This window comes from Diabrotica virgifera, chromosome 5 (genome assembly GCF_917563875.1).
Source record: "Diabrotica virgifera virgifera chromosome 5, PGI_DIABVI_V3a".
Lineage (NCBI taxonomy): Eukaryota > Metazoa > Arthropoda > Insecta > Coleoptera > Chrysomelidae > Diabrotica > Diabrotica virgifera.
The window spans coordinates 264,306,051-264,327,881 of NC_065447.1; the positions used below are offsets into that span (position 1 = coordinate 264,306,051).

At 32.6% G+C, this 21,831-nt stretch overlaps 1 protein-coding gene across 1 annotated transcript in view; it reads right to left on the bottom strand.

Moving 5' to 3' along the window:
• Positions 1-9,412: 9,412 nt before the first annotated feature.
• LOC114330025 (homeobox protein engrailed-1a) overlaps positions 9,413-21,831 on the bottom strand; it is a 44,735-nt gene continuing 32,316 nt past the window's right edge. The window contains exon 3 of the mRNA XM_028279324.2: positions 9,413-12,481. Coding sequence (XP_028135125.1) covers positions 12,075-12,481 — 407 coding nt within the window. The 3' untranslated portion in view covers positions 9,413-12,074. The remainder of the gene's footprint in view (positions 12,482-21,831) is intronic.

The window sequence follows — 21,831 nt, forward strand, 5'->3', positions numbered from 1 at the left end:
TTCTTCTGTGCTCAGAATTTTTCTACGGCTTACGGTTCGCTATTTTGGAAACGGACTGTGCTAGAGAAAAGAAAATAGTACCGTTCTGTTCGGAATTCAGCAAGGAGTCTACCTGCCTAAATTTCATAAAAATCGGTCAATCCGTTTCGGAGGAGTATGGTAACTAACACTGTTACAGGAGAATTTTATATCTATAGATGTAAAATATTTAAATGGCTAATAAAAAATAACGGTTTGAGATAGAAAAGTGAAAATTTAGGATTGTATGTATCTTTTAGTTCTACATCATACGAAATTCAGAAAAAACAGTTTGCCCAAAAAATATAAAAAAAAATCAGGGGGGCAACCTCCCTTATGACGTACGGGTATGAGAATACAGTTATGCCTATTTCCAGTCAGGTAGAATATACGTGTAAAATTTCATAAAAATCTGTTCAGTCGTTCTCGAGTTATAAATGGTGTAACTAACATAACTCAACTTTATAGATATATGTAGGTATATTTATATATATATTAATTTTCGATATTGTCACAAAAAGAGATATTCTTGATCAAGGAACACATTTTTTACACACTTCCTATACAACTAATAAAATGTAATTACTAATGGGATATTACATATAGTGTGTCAATTTTAAAACTTACAATGGCTATATCTCACGAACAAAAGCTGAAAACGAAAAATGCTTGAAACCGTTTCTAGGATAGTAAGGGGGAACTAAAATGGCATGAAAGAGAACTCACCCCCATCAACCCCCTAGGCCCCACCCACCACAACCCAAAAAGTTTAAATTGCAAACCCCTACTTGTGATACATCATTGAAGAGGCTATAAAAAATGCTATCCAATGGTATAAACAATAATTATACAGGGTGAAGCAATAATTGTGAAACTTTGGCTTAAATGAAAAATTTAATGAGGTTTTGTTGAATTGCAAATTTGATACAAATGTCAATTAAATAAATTTGCAAAGTAGGTTCCGTTGTTTTGTAAACAATAATACAGTCTATTTTCAAATTCTGCACGAAATTTGGCAATTGTTTTTCTAGTAATAGGGCGACATGCTTGAGTAATTATTTCTCGCAATTTCCCAAGTGACGCAAGTTAAGTTTTATAAACAACTGATTTAAGGTAAAAATAGCAAATTAAGTTTTAATTCAACAAAAAAAAGTTCGAGCGGACATTTACCATTTAAAATAATAGTCCGGGAGATAGCATTACAAATACAAAAGTCATAGTAAGCCAGCTGATATTAACACCCTGTATAATTAATTTTTATACCATTGGATGGTACTTTTTATAGTAGAATAGTATATTACTTTTTTCTATGGGGTTACCTTAAATCAGTTGTTTATAAAACTCAACTTGCATCACTTGGGGAATTGCGAGAAAGAATTACTCAAGCATGTCGCCCTATTACTAGAACATTTGCCAAATTTCGTGCAGAATTTGAAAATAGGCTGTATTATTGTTTACCAAACAACGGAATTCACATTAAATATTTACTTAATTGACATTTTTAATCAATTTGTAATTCAACAAAACCTTAGTAAATTTTTCATTTAAGCCAAAGTTTCACAATTATTGCTTCACCCTGTATAATTATTATTTATACCATTGGATAGCATTTTTTATAGCCTTTTCAATGATGTATCACAAGTAGGGGTTTGCAATTTAAACTTTTTTGGGTGTGATGGGTGGGGCCTAGGGGGTTGATGGGGGTGAGTTCTCTTTCATGTCATTTTAGTTCCCCCTTACTATCCTAGAAACGGTTTCAAGCATTTTTTGATATCAGCTTTTGTTCGTGAGATATAGCCATTGTAAGTTTTTAAATTGACACACTGTATAAGTATAGATCTCTACAAATATTTCAAAATTAAAAGTAGCCAAATCAATCCAGTTCTTCTCGAGTTATACTTAAAATAAAAAAATATACAAAAAAATAAGAAACAGAAAAAATGGAGGATCTCAGATAAAATTGGAGGGTGCCAGAAAAAATTGATTTTTGAGAACTGTCATTAGTCATTGGAGTTTGAATAATTATTCTCATCTTTTATTCTCATAATTCATAAATTTTATTAAAAGTTATGTAAAACGTGTAAAAATAAATAATGAATATTAAATACCTATTTTTTTTTCAAGTGCATATGCGCTCAGCGTTTGTCATTGAAAACTCCCTCGAAGCTAGTTCAGCCGAAATCTACGAGAGGTCGTCATTGTGACCTAACATCGAATAGCCGTGCTAGAGAAATATTATGTAATTCTAAAGTTGATGTTTACTTTCGTTAATTAACATTAGATACAAATACTTCGGCATATTAATATATTTCGTAAAAAAACCGATTGGCATCATTAATTAGAATTAATAATTATAGATAATATTTGTACAGTAAACAAAAACAAAGAAAAATATTTCTGACAAGTACCTACCTAATGGCATAAACATCGCTATGATGAAAAGTCAGATTCTAATGTTTTTTCAGTGCTCTGACGTCAGAAATTTTTACTGACGTAAGCGTGATTTTGTAGTAAAAAGGGTATAGGTACATAACCAAATTTTGTTACTATGTATTTCATATGGGGTGTCACAGTTACTAGTCCTGTCGCCAGTGGAGGTACAACGGCCTCCTTAATTCAGATGGACTTACTCGAGTTTTTTTATGTATTTTTTGGGTAACAGTTGATCCGGATGTCGATAAGATTGTTATAAACAAAGAACTTGAGGAATCTTATAACAGTGATTTTTCGCAAAACAAAACATTTTTTTGTATTTTTTGGGTCATTCTAAGCAAAAAATGTTTTTACAAGTTTTTTCGTAGGATGCATAGTTTTCGACATAAACGCGGTTGAACTTTCAAAAAATCGAAAAATTGCAATTTTTGAACTTTTGATTGAAAAATAAAATAGCAATTCTGCTTACCGCATTTGAAAGTCAAATTATATCGGTTTTGATTATATTTATTGCTAAAAATTAATTTTTTTTATTGTTAAACAAAGCTACATACAGGGTAGCGAGAAAGTATAGAAACACGGTAAAATCTCGGAAACCGCTGGAACGATTTTTATAGATTTTGGTAGGTGAGGGTCTTTAATTGCGGCCGATATTAGAGTGGTAACTACATTGTTGTCAAATCTTCCGGTTTTCTGAAAATCTAATGAACTTTCTTATTTTAAATGGAACACCCTGTATATTTTTACGTTTTGAAGTCCTTAAGAAATACGGATTATTTTTTATGTCATATTCCCTATACCTAAATGCCGTAATTTCGGAGTTATTCAGTTATTGCTATATTTATTAAAAAAAAAAAATTTACACAAATTATAAAAATTAATTTTTTCGGCTCGAGCAGACATTATTTTAGGTTATTTGGATCATTGTGAACAAAAAAGGTTTTTTTGTAATTTTCTTGTAAAGTTAATCGTTTCCGAGTTATAAACAATTTAAAACTGAAAAAAATCGAAAAATTACGATTTTCTAGGTTCAAAAACACAAATAAAAAATAATATTTTTGAAACTACGAAGAGCACAAATTTAAGTACAGACCTTATTGTATTAGATACCGATAAGTGACTTGGTCTTATTTCATTTTAAAACATTGTTTATAAGTTGTTAATGAAGTCCGATCGCCTGTCCTCTCATATGCGCTTTATTAACAATTAAAAAAAAAAAACAATGTTTTAGAATAAAACGTGCCAAAAATTCTTATAGGGAGCTGATAGAAGAAAGTTTGAACTTGAATTTAGGTACTTTGTAATTTCAAAAATTCGTTTTTTCCGTGTGTTTTTGAACCTTAAAAATGTCCATTTTTCGATTTTTTTCAGTTTTAAATTATTTATAACTCGGAAACAATTAACTTTACAAAGAAATTACACAAGACCTTTTTTTTCCAATGATCTAAAAAACCTAAAATAATGTCTACCCGGACCGAAAAAATTAATTTTTAAATTTGTGTAAATTTTTTTTTAATAAATGTAGCAATAACTCAGAAATTACGGCATTTACGTATAGGGAACATAACATAAAAAATAATCAGTATTTCTTAAGGACTTCAAAACGTAAAAAATATACAGGGTGTTCCATTTAAAATAAGAAAGTTTATAAGATTTCGAGAAAAACGTAAGATTTTACAACAATATAAATACCACCATAATATCGGCCGCATTTGAATACCCTTATCCACCAAAATCTATAAAAATCGTTTTAGCGGTTTCCGAGAAATTACCGCGTTTCCATACTTTCTCGCTACCCTGTATATAAACATATATTATATTTTATAACATATTTATAACATATTATATTTTATATGTACAGTACGTAAATTGTTCTGCTGGACATAGGAATGTACATTGAGACAGTTATGGCAACTGCGCTCTCTCGGTGACAATATGGTTGCTATGGTTGTTAGCCTAGGGAGCCTAGGACATTAACCTCAAAATTGACAATTCATTTCGGCTGACACAAACAAACGTCAAGATACGACAATGTGGTAGATAGCTAAATATTTTTGGCTAAGGGAATGGGAAAACCGTCTCTCTTTAATTTTAAAATTAGTTTAAATAAAAACTATTTTAAAAATTAAAATAAAATTATTAACTCATTAATCATGATCTTTGTTTTTGATTTATTTATGGACAGCCTTGCTTCCAAACTCACTCCTTCCAGTCGTTTTAACAGCTCTATTGCACCAAAACTCGTACTCAATGTATATTCCCATTCCAATGTATATTCCCAGCTGTACGATTTACGTACTATATAAACATGATGTTTTCAATTTTCAATGCATTTCTCATTTGAAATCGAACGAGTAGGCGGGCATACAGACAATTTCTACGTATATTACGTAGTACCTACGTTAAAACGCATGCATTGGGCACGGGAAACACTATGTATTTATAGCTTTGTTTAACAATAAAAAAATTAATTTTTAGCAATGCAAATAATCAAAACCGATAGAACTTGACTTGAACTTTCAAATGTAGTGAGCAGAATTGCTATTTTATTTTTTAATCAGAAGTTATTGGGGTTCAAAAATTACACTTTTTAGATTTTTTGAAAGTTCAACCGCGTTTATCTCGAAAACTATGCATCCTAAGAAAAAACTTGTAAGAACATTTTTTGCTGAGAATCACCCAAAATACAGAAAAAATGTTTTGTTTTGCGAAAAATGGCTGTTATGTAATTCCTCAAGTTCTTTGTTTATAACAATCTTATCGACACCCGGATCAATTGTTACCCAAAAAATTGGTCTTCTACGGGTCAAAATACATAAAAAAAACTTGGGTAAGTCCATCTGAATTAAGGAGGCCGTTGTACCCCCCTGACTACAGGACTATACAGGATCACACTATTAAACAATATTTTATGTATTAATTTATACCTACTGTCTATGTATATATTTATATTTTAAGAGTTATTTATTATGTAAAATATATGAACATTGTAGATTGTAAAAAAGCACAAAATAAATCTTTACACATTTACTGTTTGTTTTTCGAAATCTTTTCGTCCTTTCTCAAAATGTCCTCATTTATATTTAATTTTAGTTATTGGAGTAGCTGAGAAATTTTGGAATATATGATTATTTTATTGTCTGATGACTTTGAGAGACATCGCAAAACATTTTGGTTACAAATTAACTAATTAGAAGTAATATTATACAAGCATACAAAATTCTAGTTCTTCAAAGTGTTGTTTCCATCTTTTAACTATTTTGTTTCTCCATGTTGATCTCTACTGCCTTATATTTCATATTTTTTGTGTTCTTATTGTCTTCAGGGTTCTGTAGAATAACTGGTTACTGTTGCCATTTTCTTCCATTTGATCTCCGAATTTTTCCCAATATATTTTTACCCTGTATATTTTTGCCTTTTTGGATTCTTCTCGATGTCCTCTTTCTTAAAATTTTAGGTTTTGTAATATTATACAGGGTAGTTTAGAAGGTAATTACGGTTTTTTATAAATTTTGTAGCAAACTTCACGCCCTGTAGAATTGTACTAATTTGATATCAAAAACTCCATTTATGTTTAAGTGATTGCTAATATAGTCTACTATTATTAAAAATTATTAATATAGCGAAATGTTTAATTTTAGTATATAGGGTTGGTCGAAACTCGGAATGAGTAGTTTTCTGAGTTTTCTTAAATGGAACACCCTGTATTTTAGTATGGTACTGAAATGATATTTTATATTACTTTTTTATTTCCTAAGCATTTCCTATACCTAACTTTAAGTTTTGAGTTTTTCGTGATTCTTTAAGCCAAACATTAATTTTAACAAAAATGACGTGAAATTTTATTAGGTTGGCCGTGAAAATCCATCCATCCAATGGCACTATAGCCCAAATCGAGCCTTGGCCTCTTTCAACAAGCTTCTCCAATAATTTCGATTTACCGCTGTTCTTTTCCATGAACGCGTTCCCAGGAAGTTCCTGGCATCCTCATCGATTTCGTCTTCCCATCTCTTTTTAGGTCTTCCAACAGGTCTTTTTCCCTGCATTCTTGCATTTAGCAATTTTCTGGGGATTCTATTCTCATGCATGCGGACCACGTGCCCTGCCCACCGTAATCTCTGCAGTTTAGTGTATTGTGCTAGAGTTGGTTCGCTATATTGCTCGTATATTTCTCTATTATACCTAATTCGCCAGTTGTTATTTTCACTTATTGGGCCCAGTATCCTACGTAATATTTTTCTTTCAAACACATCTAATGTATTGGCAGATTTCTGTGTCACCACCCATGTTTCGCAGCCATAACTTACTATCGGCCTGATTATTGTTTTATATACCGTTTTATATGGCCGTGAAAATACTCAACCAAAAATAATTTTTTGAAAATAAATACATGTGAATCTAGAATGATCCTTAATTTATTAATATTGGATGAGATACCAAAATGTCTGCGTTGTTAAGATTGTTGGTGTGTTCAATATTAATAAATACAAAACATTTTATTCCTAGTTGGCTATGACTTTGACACTAAACTTGCTTAAACATTTGACATTACATTATACTATTTTTATAGTTCCAGTTGCTTTGTTACCATTACTAATATAAATTTTTCTATTGGGGAACTGATTAGTATGGTTTTGTTCTAGGAGAGAATAACAAAAGTATACTACTAGCAATAAGAATTTATCATCTGCAATTCCCTGATAGACGATAACCAAGAAGAGAACCTTTTTAAAGTTTACTAGAATAGTTTCGACGTACTAGACACTTAGATTACAACAACGTTCATACTAACACGCAGATTCTCAGTGACACTAACGATTACATTTAATTCATTTTAATCATTTACAATAGATTTTGTCCGAGCAGATTTCTCGTAATCTAAATGTCTAGTCCGTTGGAACCGCTCTAGTAAATGTTCAAAAGTTTCTCTTTTTGGTTTGCATCTATCATGGAATTGCTGATGATAAATTCTTATTGCAAGTAGCACATTTTGTTATACTCTCCTAGAACAAAAAAACATCTTAATCATATTAGTGAAAATTTCTCATTAGAAAAATTCATATTAGTAATGGTAGCAAAGTAGCTGGAACTACAAAAATAGTAGAGTGTTTAAGCAAAGCATATTTTTAGTGTCAAAGTCATAGCCAACTAGATAGAATATTTTATGTTTTTATTAATATTGAACGCACTAACAATCTTAACTACGTGGGTATTTTGATATATCAACCAGTATTAATAAATTAAGGGTCAGTCGAGATTAATAAATATGTGTTTATTTTCGAAAAATTATTTATGATTGAATATTTTCACGGCAAACCTAATAAAATTTTACGTAATTTTTGTTGCAGTTAATGTTTGGCTTACAGAATTACGAATAACTCACAAATTAAAGCAGTTAGGTATAGGGAATGCTTAAGAAATAAAAAAGTATGATAAAATATTGTGTATTTCAATACAATACTAAAATACAGGGTGTTCCATTTAACCAAACTCAACCACAGGCAAGTTTACTCCACTAAATTATAAAATTTTGACACTGTTGACATTTTTGACACTAATGGCATTTAAAAGTCATAGGTTAATTAAGTTATATCGACGATTTTTTTTGTTTTCTGTGATATTCCTTTAATTTTTAGATTGTTAGTCTGCATTTATATAAAAAACAGTTGTTTTTAAAACTGTTTAGCGACGTATTAGTATAATACAATGGATTACCTTCGAAGGCTGACACGAACAACCAAAAAAGAAGATGATTCTGATTATTTTTCTTCTCCTTCTTCTTTCTCGAAACTCCTTATGCCCTTCAGGGGCGTCGGAGGTTTTATTCATCCTCTATCCATATATTCCATTTCTTACGGTCCTTTGCTAACTCTTTCATTTGTTGATGTGTTTTCCCTTTTTCCTGTCCAATTTCTATAATCTGATCGATCCATCTCTTCCTTGGCCTCCCTTTCCTTCTTTTACCATATCTTTTTGATTCCATCACCTGCTTTGGTAGTCTTCCCTGGTCCATTCTGTTAATGTGTCCATACCATTTTAATTTTCTTTTTTGTATCTTGGTTATTATCGATTCCTGTTTCAGTCTTTGTCTAATATCTTCATTTCTTATTCTGTCCAATTTCATTTTTCCTGCTATTTTCTTACTTCATCTCCGCTGCGTTTATTGTACTGTCTATTTTTGTATTGTTTAGCCATGTCTCACTTGCATATATTAAAGTTGGTACAGAGATTGCGTTGTATACCTTCAGTTTCATTTCTTTATCTCTTTCTTCCTTTCCAAATATTGTTTTATTTAGTGCATAGTAGATCTTATTTGCTTTTTTCGCTCTGTATGCGATTTAGAGATTTCTTGATCTATCTTTCCATCCTCTGATATTATTACTCCAAGGTATTCAAACGTCGAGACTGTTTCTATTATTTCGTTTTTGCACCTAAATATCGTTTGGTTTATTTCTTCCCTTTTCTTTTGGGTCTATAATGGTCTTCATGGTCTATCATAGTCTTCGTTTTCTTTACATTTATCTCCATTTTCAAATTTTCGATTTCCTCCACCCAGATATCGATTAATTTTTGCATTTTCCCTTTATTGTCTGCTATTATTACTAGATTATTTTTCTAGTGACATTATTGTGTGTGAATCTCTCTTTTGAGTTTAATCCTCCTATTTAAAAAATGAACCATAGCATAATATAATATTTATGGATTACTTCCGAAGGCCGACATGATCAACCAAAAAAGAAGATGTATTTGGTGATTTTTCCAGTGACTCTCTTGTGTGTGAATCTATCTTTCTAGTTTACTCCTTCTGGTTTAAAAACAAAGCATAGTTCCTTACCATTTATGCTTTTAATGCTCCACGCTCTATGCGTTTTATGTTTTTTATTCTATTTAATCTGGGTGTCCGTTAGGATTAATGCAATTGAAAAAATTGTTTATTTTAAATTAGTTGTATATACATTTGCACTGTTTTCTATAGAGTAAAAACAATAATAATTTTAAGTACATAAAAGATATGTAAATCATTTTCTTTAAAAAATTTGTCTTAAGAAATATAATCACAATAAAAATGTTTACTTACTATCTAATTACACGTTAAGATACTTAATGGTAGGGGGGAGCCCAAGCGGAGATTTTTGCAGTTACTCGAGCGCGTCAGAAAATCACGTGGGGAGAAACCTTTGTACCCTTTAAATGTACCCCTACCATATATGGACTCTTAATATAGGGAAGTTCGTTAAAGGGGTCCAAAACAAATCTATACTTAGAAAAGAAAAACCTGAAATTGTCAGATAAGGTAAGTTAAGTGCATACAGAACATCTGATGATTTATGCGGGGCGTAAGCAAATGGGCGAGTCACAAAGTTTCACCAAAAAGCGAATATTTCGCGAAATGAACGTCAGATCGAAAAACTGAAAAATACGTGTTTATAATATTTTTCAAAAATCTATCGAATCTACGATCCCTCACCCCACAGATGTGGGGTGAGGGATTACTTTAAAACCTTAAATAGGAGCCCCAATTTTTTATTCCAGATTTCGATTCCTTAGGTCTCAATGAAATGAAAAGGATGGACAAGCACCAGGACTCGATGAAATTCCTGCAGAACTGCTGAAACTATTAGATGCAGAACCAATAAAAATAATAGCTGAAATATTTAGTGACATTTACAAGGCAATGAAAATACCAGCAGAGTGGCTCAAATCTGAGTTTGTACCGTTGCCCAAAAAACAAGGAGCAAAAGTTTGTGAAGACTATATTATGGCCATACGACTAATAAGCCATCTGCTGAAGCTGTTTTTAAAAGTAATTCACAAAAGAATTTACCGAAAATTCGAAGAACAAATTGCGTCCAATAAGTTTAAATTTGTGAACGCCCTTAGTACGAGGGAGACTTTTGTTTCAGAACTGTGTCAGCTGTGATGTTTTTGCATGTCTGATTTACTACAAGAAGACTGATGGAAGTGCTGAACATGACAGGCATTACCGCAAGAGACCTGACAATAATAGCTAACCTGTATTGGAATCAATCAGCAGTGCTCCGAATAGATGGAGAATATACAGATCAGGTCAAAATCTTAAGGGGAGTGAGACAGGGATGCATAATTTCACCGCTGATATTCAATCTGTACTCAGAGCACATTTTTGAAAAGGCTCTAAAAGATATTGACGAAGGTATCTCAATAAATGGAGTCAAGCTCAGTAACCTGCGGTATGCAGATGATACAATAGTGTTTTCCAATACGATAGAAGTGCTGCAAAATTTAATGAAAAAAACAAAGGAAACAAGTAGCACATATGGACTGGATATAAACACCGGCAAAACAAAGCTAATGACCATCAGCAAGGAAAAAATTCTTGTTCTTCGTGATGTGCCTATCCGTGACGAATGTTGGCGATCATCATGGAAATCTTCACTCTATCTGCAGCAACGCGGAAAAGCTGCACAGGTGTTGTGTTGAACCAGGTTCTGAGGTTTTTTAACCAGGATGTTCTTCTTCTTCCTGGACCTCGCTTTCCAAATATTTTTCCTTGCAAGATGGCTTGTAGGAGGGCATATCTGGATTTATTTCGCATAATGTGTCCAAAGTATTCCAACTTTCGAGATGTGATGGTGGTTAGTACCACTCTGTTCTTCCTCATTTTTCTAAGGACCTCCTCGTTTGTGACCCGATCAGTCCTTGGGATTTTAAGAATTTTCCGATACAGCCACATCTCAAATGCTTCAATTTTCTTTCAAGGTCCATGATTTAATACCATAAAAAAGGTCAGAGAAGATGTAGCAGAAGACGTAGAAGAAAAACATAACTGGAGCAAATCTGTATGTGTACCAAATGCGAATTGAACGTGTCTCACAATACAACTACTTGGGAACTATAATCAATGAGTCGTGGGACAATACCCAAGAGATTAGATATCGTATGCAGCGGAAAAGCAAAAAGTGCATTCTTGACTATGAATTATGTGTTCAAGAGCCATGAACGCACCCTATAAACAAAAATAAGACTCCTTAAATGTTACGTGTACCTATTCAGTGCTTCTATACGGAGTAGAAAATGGACATTGAAGGTGGAAAGTTTATCGAAATTTCAGGCTTTTGAGCTATGATTGTACAGAAGGATCCTGAAAATACCATGGACAGACAAAGTCACCAATGAAGAAGTACTACGGAGGATGAACACAACCGCAGATTTGGTCAACATCGTAAAGGGCCGTAAGCTACAGTACTTGGGACATATAATGAGAAATCAAGGAAGATACGAGCTACTCCAATGCATGTTGCAAGGTAAAATTGAAGGGAAAAGGGTCCTAGGAAGAAGAAGAATATCCTGGCTTGCTAACCTGAGAGCATGCTACAGAAAGACCTCAACACAATTACGTTGTGCAAAACGGTATAGCAACCAACAAAATCATCATAGTCAGAATGATCGCCGACGTTCGGAACGGATAGGCTATAAGCACCCTAAGAAGAAGGTCCCAATAGGTCCTCATAACGCTCGAGTAACTGCAAATTTAGCATACTTGTCTCCCCTACTATAATATTCGAATAAAAATAAAACTCAGATTGATGCGAAATTATCCGAATTAGAAATTGTACTTAGTTTTAAATTAAAAGTAATCAGTTTCAGTTTTCTCTTCTGGTAGCATCGACGTTACTACTCGAATTCTCTATAGGTGTTACCCCAAACATACATCCCAAGGAAGAATAATATGGTGTAAATATTGACGAATATGATGGTCCCATCGCTGTAGGAGCAAAATAGTGTGCAGGAAAAAGTCCCTGTCGCTGTGCCATTTTGAGTCGCGTGGTGAGTTGTTTTTTCCACTTGGTCCTTCGATTTTGAAACCAAGTCTTAATCTGAACTTCGGTGAGACTTAAAGCTTTACTCAGTTCCATACGTTTACTAACACTCAAATATTTATCGATTTTGAATTCGCTTTCGAGTCGCTCCAGTTGCTTCGCGCTGTATGCCTGGCGCGGTTTTCGATCCAGTCCTGGTTTACGGGATCGTCGGTTACATGGTTTAGGAGCTAAAACACAAAAAAAAATATCAAGATACACACATTAGACAATACGTGCAGTGTACTTCTACTCTCTGTACGGAGTTTATGCAGCCAAAACCTTTACCTAACTATTTTTTTTAATGCAATTGCGTTCCTCCTTGAGACAATAATAATGACTTCTCCTTCAAAAATTAGGTGATAAGAATTTATACACTACTCCAAGAAATTAACGCACCACCTTAAAAATAGGTCATTTTTGATGTCTCGAATTTACTAAACTTGTCTGATTTAAGTGATTTTCTTAATATTTTATAGCTTTATTCTTTATCAATATTACTGTAATAATATTGTTGCTAGACAGATAAACTATCATTGTATACCGGGTATACCAATCAACCGGTGTTTTTATTTCTCAAAGTTCACCACACCCTGTGGAATATTCTAGAATTTATAAAATACTGAAATTAAAATCCAACTATAGTCTCAGGTTTCCTTAACATTTTGTTTTTTTTTTGCTTATTCGTTTATGTTGGATAATAAAACAGTTAGGTATTTTAACAACTAGCCATGTTTTTCATCAATACAGGGTGTGCGACAAACTTCAAGGCATAATCCTGTATGAGACAGAAATGACAGTTTGCTTTATTAACGTATGCCCACAAATGCTTCGTTTCCGAGATGTTGCAATTTTCGTGTTGCATTTCGTGTTGCAATTTTTCTTCTTATAAACTGACGATTTATTTATTGCCCTAAAACTGGTTAAGATATGTAAATGAAATTTGGTAGGTTTTAGAGGTAGTTGTTTTACGTAGGATACTGGGCCCAATAAGTGAAAATAATAACTGGCGAATTAGGTATAATAGAGAAATATACAAGCAATATAGCGAACCAACTCTAGCACAATACACTAAACTGCAGAGATTACGGTGGGCAGGGCACGTGGTCCGCATGCATGAGAATAGAATCCCCAGAAAATTGCTAAATGCAAGAATGCAGGGAAAAAGACCTGTTGGAAGACCTAAAAAGAGATGGGAAGACGAAGTCGATGAGGATGCCAGGAACTTCCTGGGAACGCGTTCATGGAAAAGAACAGCGGTAAATCGAAATGATTGGAGAAGCTTGTTGAAGGAGGCCAAGGCTCGATTTGGGCTGTAGTGCCATTGGATGGATTAGAAGTAGTTGTTGCGCAATTTTTGACATAAAATTATGAATTTTATATTTTCCATTGGCGCTCATACGGGTCATATACCCAAATACCCAAATAAAAACATTTGCGAGCATATGTTTATAAGGCAAACTGTCATTATTTTTGTTGCATAATTACCCCTCGACACACCCTGTATTGATGAAAAACAAGGCTAGTTGTTAAAGTAGATAACTAACTTTATTATTAATGAGTAAAAAAACAAAATGTTAAGAAAACCTGAGACTACATAAACTTTTGTTTTAACTTCAGTACATATTTTATAAATCCTAGAATATTCCACAGGGTGTGGTGAACTTTGAGAAAAAAAAACACAGTTTGATTGGTACACTCGGTATACCAGACAATTTACCTGTAGCAACAATATTATTATAGCGATATTGTTAGAGAATAAAGCTATAACATATTAAGAAAATCACTTAAATCGGACAACAGGTTTAGGAAATTCGAGACATCAAAATGACTCATTTTTAAGGTGGTGCGTTAATTTATTGGAGTAAGTAGTGTAGTTTGTCATGACCTTTGATGTAAAATAATTAGGGAAGCAGGAATTCAACAATTTAGAATTTTCCTTTGGCCCGTTTAACGATTCACCACCGGGTATGATTGTCAATTCTATGTATATTATAAAAAAAATAAACTAAGATTCAATATTATAATAAGTATTTCAAATAATAATACTGTATCTATTGATGAAGAAAAACGATAAAATAAAATCAGAAAACTATATTTCATGTACAACGAAGATAATAAAATATCATTAATAAATATAATTGGGAAACAATTTGTGGATTGTCAGGCCGACACGTGACCATCAGCAACCCTATTAAATTCTGCACGCAATTCAACCATTTAGAGGATCCCTGTCTTCGACCATTCTTACATTTTCCTGTACTTCGTTTGTTCTCAGCTATAATGAACAAAAATGTTCCTATGTTACATTATTAATTACAAAACAGTCCTGTTTTGTTCACCTAAGGAGGGTTTAAATGATAAAATCCAGGTAATAAATGGAACTATCAACGAGATTTAAGGAGAGTATTTGGAAAAGATATTGAGATAATTAATTCAATTTCTATTAGATAAATTTTCAAAATAAATACAATTATTTACCTACTGTTGTTTGTAAAAGTTAACTAGTTATAACTTCAATAGAGATTTTGACATCGAAAAATCAAACAAGATAGAACTTTTTGTAGGTAATTTAATTAAGCAATGTTTCAAAAAATTCTTCTCCAGAAGTGGGTGCTTCATTTTTTATTAAACAAATGAAATGCGAAATTAATTATTTTTTTTAATAAACAAGTTGGAAATTAAAGCTATCTTACAGTTCTAATAAAAAGAAAAAATATGGATATAAGTACGGTGTGGGCGGAAAGTGAGACTTACATGAATTTTGTTTAAAAATGATTTAAAAATGTGTAAGTAGTAAGTAATACAATTTTATTGCCGTTACAAAATCTCGTGAACCTAATTCATTCATTTGGTGACGTCAATATACGAACGAAACGATTGAATCCGACATTACTGAAAATATCAGGGTGCAGATGGGACCCTGTCGTGCAATTCGCAGCAAATAAAATAGTCGTATGTTTTTAGGCTTCATTTTATTTCGGTTATACATACGCATTTTCAAGGTTCACGAGGTTTTGCACCAACTCTACCTATAAAACTCTAATGCCTGGTTGCACCAACAAATCTTAAGCCATAATTTTCGATTCTTATTTAAGCGATCTACGTGGAAATCCATTGTGACAAGCTAAAAATTGGCCCAAGACTCAATGGTGCAACGCGGATTTTTCGTAAACTTGAGATCTGTTGGTGCAACCAGGCATAAAATTTGCACAACTTACTTTTCAAACGTCTTACTAAACGATGTTTTATTCAAAAAAAATCTCAAACATTTAGATCAAATGATAAGACGTCTCAAAAAATGTAATTTCTAAAAACTTCATAGTTTTACAGAATTACTACCACTTTAGAGGATATTTGGATTTTACTCAAGTTAAACGGATATAATTACAATTTTATAGGTGCTTTTTGAAACCTATGATGCATTCTTTAAAATGTACTCAATTATTTTACTTTAAGTATATCTTCGTAACTTCGAACCTATTGAAATCTTCTTTATTATCAATTTTACGAAAAAAGTTATTCTTAAAATTCTCTGCGTCGTATACGTATAGAATCTAAGATGCATCAGATATCAAAAATGGTATTAATTTAATACGAGATACTTATGTAGAAAAATATGAATTTGTTTCAAGAGTAAAGTACCTTTATATTTCACAATTTCGAAAATTGTTATTAAGAAAAGTTATTTATGTAGAATTAAAAACTATGTTTCAATATTCAACTAAATCCTTCTAATTGAAATATTTTGAACTATAAAGGTACTTCACACTTAAGCGAAATCCATATTTTTTGACATACCTCGTATAAAATTGAGAAAATTGAATATCTGATAATTGCGTCTGATATTTTAGAAGAGGTAGACCATTTTATGAAGAATAATTTTTTTTCGTAAAATTGATAATAAAATAATTAACATAATTGAAATCAAATGATGTTGGGTATCGGTAATTTGAGAAAAATTTGCAGTTTTTTTTCAAGTCGAAAGATATAATTGCATATTAAAACATAGTTTCCAAACAACTTTTCATTATAACAATTTTTGATACTCTTAAATATAAAGATACTTTACTTTTGAACGAAATTCATATTTTTGACATACCTCGTATAAAATTGATAAAATTTAATATCTGATGGTTGAGTTTTAGATGTTAGACCATGCAGAGCATTTAACGAAGAATTATTTTTTGCGTAAAATTTATAATAAAAAAGTTTCCCATATGGTTCCTAGTTACGCAGACATACTGCATAACAGTTCAAGATTTTTTTTATAAATACTAATGTCAGATTCGGAGTCAGCATAATAAAAACAAAATAGAAACAATAAAATAAAAATAGATCAAAGTAAAATGTTTTTTATTTATTTATTTAATGGCATAGACATTAGTCATTTAGCCAGATGCAATAAAGAATATACAAACCTATCCCCAATACAAAATTAAACAGAAACAATATAGTAAAACAATAAATAATACAATACAATAGTAATACAATAAAAACAATATAGGCCAGGGTAATAAGACAACAATATACCCTGTTCGTGACACTTCAGCAGCCAGGGTACTGAAGCGTTTTTTCGACAGGTAATACCTATAGGAACAAATTATAACTACTTCCTGCGTAGGATCTGGCAGCCATTTTTATTTATAAACAATTAACTGTCAAAAAATCGAATTTCCCCTTTTTTTCAAATCAACGGAAAACAGTGAAACTTATGATTATTTTAGTACAAATATCTTCGATATTATGGAAAAAGCTTTAAAATGACGTATTACAAAATTTGATATACTCATTTATTGTTAATATAATTGCGAAAAAAGGTCGGAATTGCAAAAAAAAATATTTTCTCAATAACTGTTGTAAAAATTAGTGTACAGCTTTGAAATTTTTGTTAAATGAGGGTTCTTTGGTGCTTAATATGTGATAAAAATTTCAAAGCGATTCATTCAATTGTTTAAATTTTATTCAAATTGTTTATCTCAGAGAGCATTTTTTTGCAATAACATAAGTCAGAAAAAAAGACCTTAGAACCATTCCACAGGTGTCAAATGAAAGAGCATGAGCTACATATTCAACATGGTTTAGAAAAGTGAATAGAAAATGCATTTATTAGTAAAAAATAATTATGCAAAAGTATCGTCAATTTTTCTTTATAAACTTTTTGAATAACTTTTTCCAAAAAAATTAACATTTTTACCCTGTTTTAAGTGCACAACTACCAAGTAATGTTATCTATATCATAATTGATAAAATTTTTTAATAAATATGTATAATTTCTTATATAACAAAATAAAGAGTTTATAAGGAAAGATTTACTATACTTTTGCATAATTATTTATTACTATTTTATTATTTAATTATTTATTACAACCAAGTTGAAAATATAGCTCATGCTCTTTCACTTGCCATCTGTGGAATGGTTCGAACGTCATTTCCTTCTGACTTATGTTATACCAAAAAAAATGCTCTCTAGGATAAACAATTTGAATAAAATTTAAATAATTGAATGAATCGCTTTGAAATTTTTATCACATATTAAGCACCAAAGACCCCCTATTTTACAAAAATTTTAAAGCTGTACACTAGCTTTTTACAACAGTTATTGCGAAAATACTTTTTTTTGCAAATCCGACCTTTTTTTGCAATTATATTAACAGTAAATGAGTATATCAAACTTTGTAATACGTCATTTTAAAGCTTTTTCCATAATCTCGAAGATATTTGTACAAAAACAACCATAAGTCTCCCTGGTTTCCATTGATTTGAAAAAGAAAAGTGAAAAATGCCATTTTTCGACACTTAATTGTTTATAAATAAAAATGGCCGCCAGATCCTACGCAGGAAATAGTTACAATTTGCTGTTATATAGGTATTACCTGTCGAAAAAACGCTTCAGTACCCTGGCTGTCCGAGTGTCATGGAAAAAACCTTATTACCCTGGACTAATAATAGATCTCTGATAAAGTGATATAACATTTATGATAAAAAGGATGCAAATCTGAACTTAAATTATACAAAATTCCATGCGCGCGTACAAATATTAAAAGTAAAATGATGAATTCAACGATATTTTTAAAATTATTTATAAAAAACAATTGTTATTGTTTAAACAATTATTTATAAACAATTAGCGGCTAAATCTGTCAGTAGAACTTTTTACTTAAACATATTTATAAACTAACAAAAAAAAAGTATCTTATATTCCAAATATATTCCAAAAATATACATAAGCTTGATTGATTTTTTCCGGAACAATGCAAGTTTTCGATCTACATTGACTCCCCTAAAGATCGGATTTTGCAGTTTACTTAAATCGATGAGAAGTCTTTTGACTTCATGTATTGGTTTTAATACCATTTTCTGGGTATGTCTCTTCTGTTTATCGAGCATTAAAGTGAGATTTAAGGTTAAATATGTTTATATACACGTATAACGTTCTAATTGGGCTCAAATAGTTCTCTATGGTATGCTTCTGTTTGGTGTTTTAATGATTAGCAGCTTTAAACTGGTCAGTTCAGAAAACACCTGTTTTGTGACGATGCTATGTTGAAAAATGTGACTATAAATATGTGCCAGTGCCGATGCAGATATAACGTATATTGGGATAATAAAAAAAATATTTTAAATACAAGATTCAAATTGACAAAAAGAATAATAGAGATAAAAATAAAGGAACGAATAACTCTGCAAGAGGAACAGCAATAATTTCGGACAGGAACATCATGCATGGATGCAATTTTTGTAACAAGACACATAAAAGGAAAGTCGCTGGAATACAACAAACCAGCATATAGGTATGTGCCTGATAGATTTGAAGAAAGCGTCTGATAGAGAGTGAGAATTCGGACGCGATACAGAATCGGAAAAGAGAAAGGAATCGTGAGCACAATTAAACAAAAAACTTGAATATCTAGGCCATATATTGAGACGCGATAAGTACCGTCTACTGTAATTGAGTGTCCAGGGAAAAATAGACACTAAGCGAGGGCCAGGCAGGAGAAGGCACTGGTGGCTCCAAAATCTGCGGAATTGGTTCGGGCTCACATCAGTCGAACTATTCAGAGGTGCCGCAAGCAAGATCAGAATCAGAATTGCCATGTTAACAGCCAACGTTAGCAACGGACAGGGCCCTTGATGAAGAAGAAGGGTTAGTGAGTTTCTTGATATTTGGCGTAATCATTGAAGCGTAAAATAGGTTTTTACCTCAGAAATTTTTTACTATATACCGATTTACATGAGATTTTGGAGTTAGGCTTATCTTACCCTTAACTTCAAATGATATTGACCCGAATTCCGTTTTTTATTTTTAATAGGTGAAAACAACCCCTTAATGGAAAAATTGACATTGAGCCATTTTATCGCCAGAAAACGTGTTTAATATTAAAGAGTGACATTGTGACGTGTTTTCTAACACAATAACCTCATGTTACACTCATTTTCATCCCCTTGAAAACCGTACAACTACAACCCTCGCAAACAACCCCTAAATCGAAAAAATTTACAAAAAATTAATTTAGTATGACATAAAAAGATTTAAATATACAGTAAATGATATTAAATAGAAGACATAAATAGAAGACACTCGTGGCTCCAAAATCTAAGGAAGTGGTTCGGGCTCACATCAGTCGAACTATTCAGAGGTGCCGCAAGCAAGATCAGAATTGCCATGTTAATAGCCAACGTTAGCAACGGACAGGGCCCTTGAAGAAGAAGAAGAAGAAGGGTTAGTGAGGTTCTTGATATCAATTGTGCTTAAATCAGATCTTTTCTCGAGCCGTTTTAGTTTTATGACCATTCTACATAGATACTAACAGATTGTGGTCCGTAGGAACATCGGAACTAGGGTACTACGTTTTTGATGATTTTATCATGTTTTTATATCTTGTTGGTACTGCTATATAATATATTGTTATATAATTTTTATGGGGAAAATTTAGAAAATTAATTTATGTCAAAGGCCACGAGATCATAGATTTTCATCGCCCTGTATATAGCCAAATATTGTAAATAGTATAATTTAGTCATAAGCAGTGGTTCGCGGAAAGTGAAAATCGTTCAGCGTTAGTGTTTCTATGAATGGACTTATACAAACGGTCGGATTAGAAAGTAGATATATTCGCTTTGCAGTAAACAATAGGACATTTATAAATGCTTCTTGGTAGGAAAGACGGCAAAACACCATTATTGTTGAGTTTTAGAATATATTGGGTTTTTTATAGCATGTAGAAACACAAAAGTAATTTTGGTGTCTCCTGGAATTTGACAAAATAGAAAAGTTGACAAAATTAATTTGTTCTTAAGAAATGAAAGGCGGGATGTAATGTGTAGAGCGGATGTTTTGTGATTGGTGAGAGAGACAGAAGTAGATAGACAACGTTACTTCTGGCGCATCCCCTAAATCGCAACCCTTAAATATTAATAAATGCCAAACGGCTTAACGTAGGATGACGTGTGACGTATCGTTGGAAAGGGGATGAAAAAGGGGGTTGAACGCAGTATGTGGCGTGCGCATCGGAATATGCCAAAAGGGCATTACGTCATATCTTCATTTCTATTGGTCCGATTTTGACGTAAGAGGGCTCGTCGGAACGGGGAGGGGGTAAAGAACACATAAAAAACAAAGATGACGGCAGTGCCAAAACGGCATTACAGCATATCTTTGTTGCTATTGGTCCGATTTTGACGTATGGGGTGTCAAATAAAAGCGGTGGTGACACAGAAGCCAACTGTCAATTCTTCTTCTTCCTTTTCGTTTGTCAATTCTTCTTCTTTTCCGTATAGTGCCTAACAGAACGTGACATTCGACATCTTCATTGTCATTGGTCCGATTTTGACGTATGGGGTGTCAAATGAAAGCGGCGGCGACACAGAAGCCAACTGTCAATTCTTCTTCTGTCAACGGTCAATATTAACTGTCAATTCTTCTTCTTTTCCGTATAGTGCCTAACAGAACGTGACATTTGACGTATGACGTGACATTTGACGTAGGACGTGACATTCGACGTAGGACGTGACATTCGACGCAGAACGTGACATTCGACGCAGAACGTGACATTTGACGTGTCGTGAATGACGTGACCTGAATGACGTCAAATGTCACGTCATTCACGTTCTGCGTCGAATTTCACGTCATTCAGGTTACGTCATTCGCGACACGTCAAATGTCACGTTCTGCGTCGAATGTCACGTCCTACGTCGAATGTCACGTCATACGTCAAATGTCACGTTCTGTTAGGCACTATACGGAAAAGAAGAAGAATTGACAGTTAATATTGACCGTTGACAGAAGAAGAATTGACAGTTGGCTTCTGTGTCGCCGCCGCTTTCATTTGACACCCCATACGTCAAAATCGGACCAATGACAATGAAGATGTCGAATGTCACGTTCTGTTAGGCACTATACGGAAAAGAAGAAGAATTGACAAACGAAAAGGAAGAAGAAGAATTGACAGTTGGCTTCTGTGTCACCACCGCTTTTATTTGACACCCCATACGTCAAAATCGGACCAATAGCAACAAATATATGCTGTAATGCCGTTTT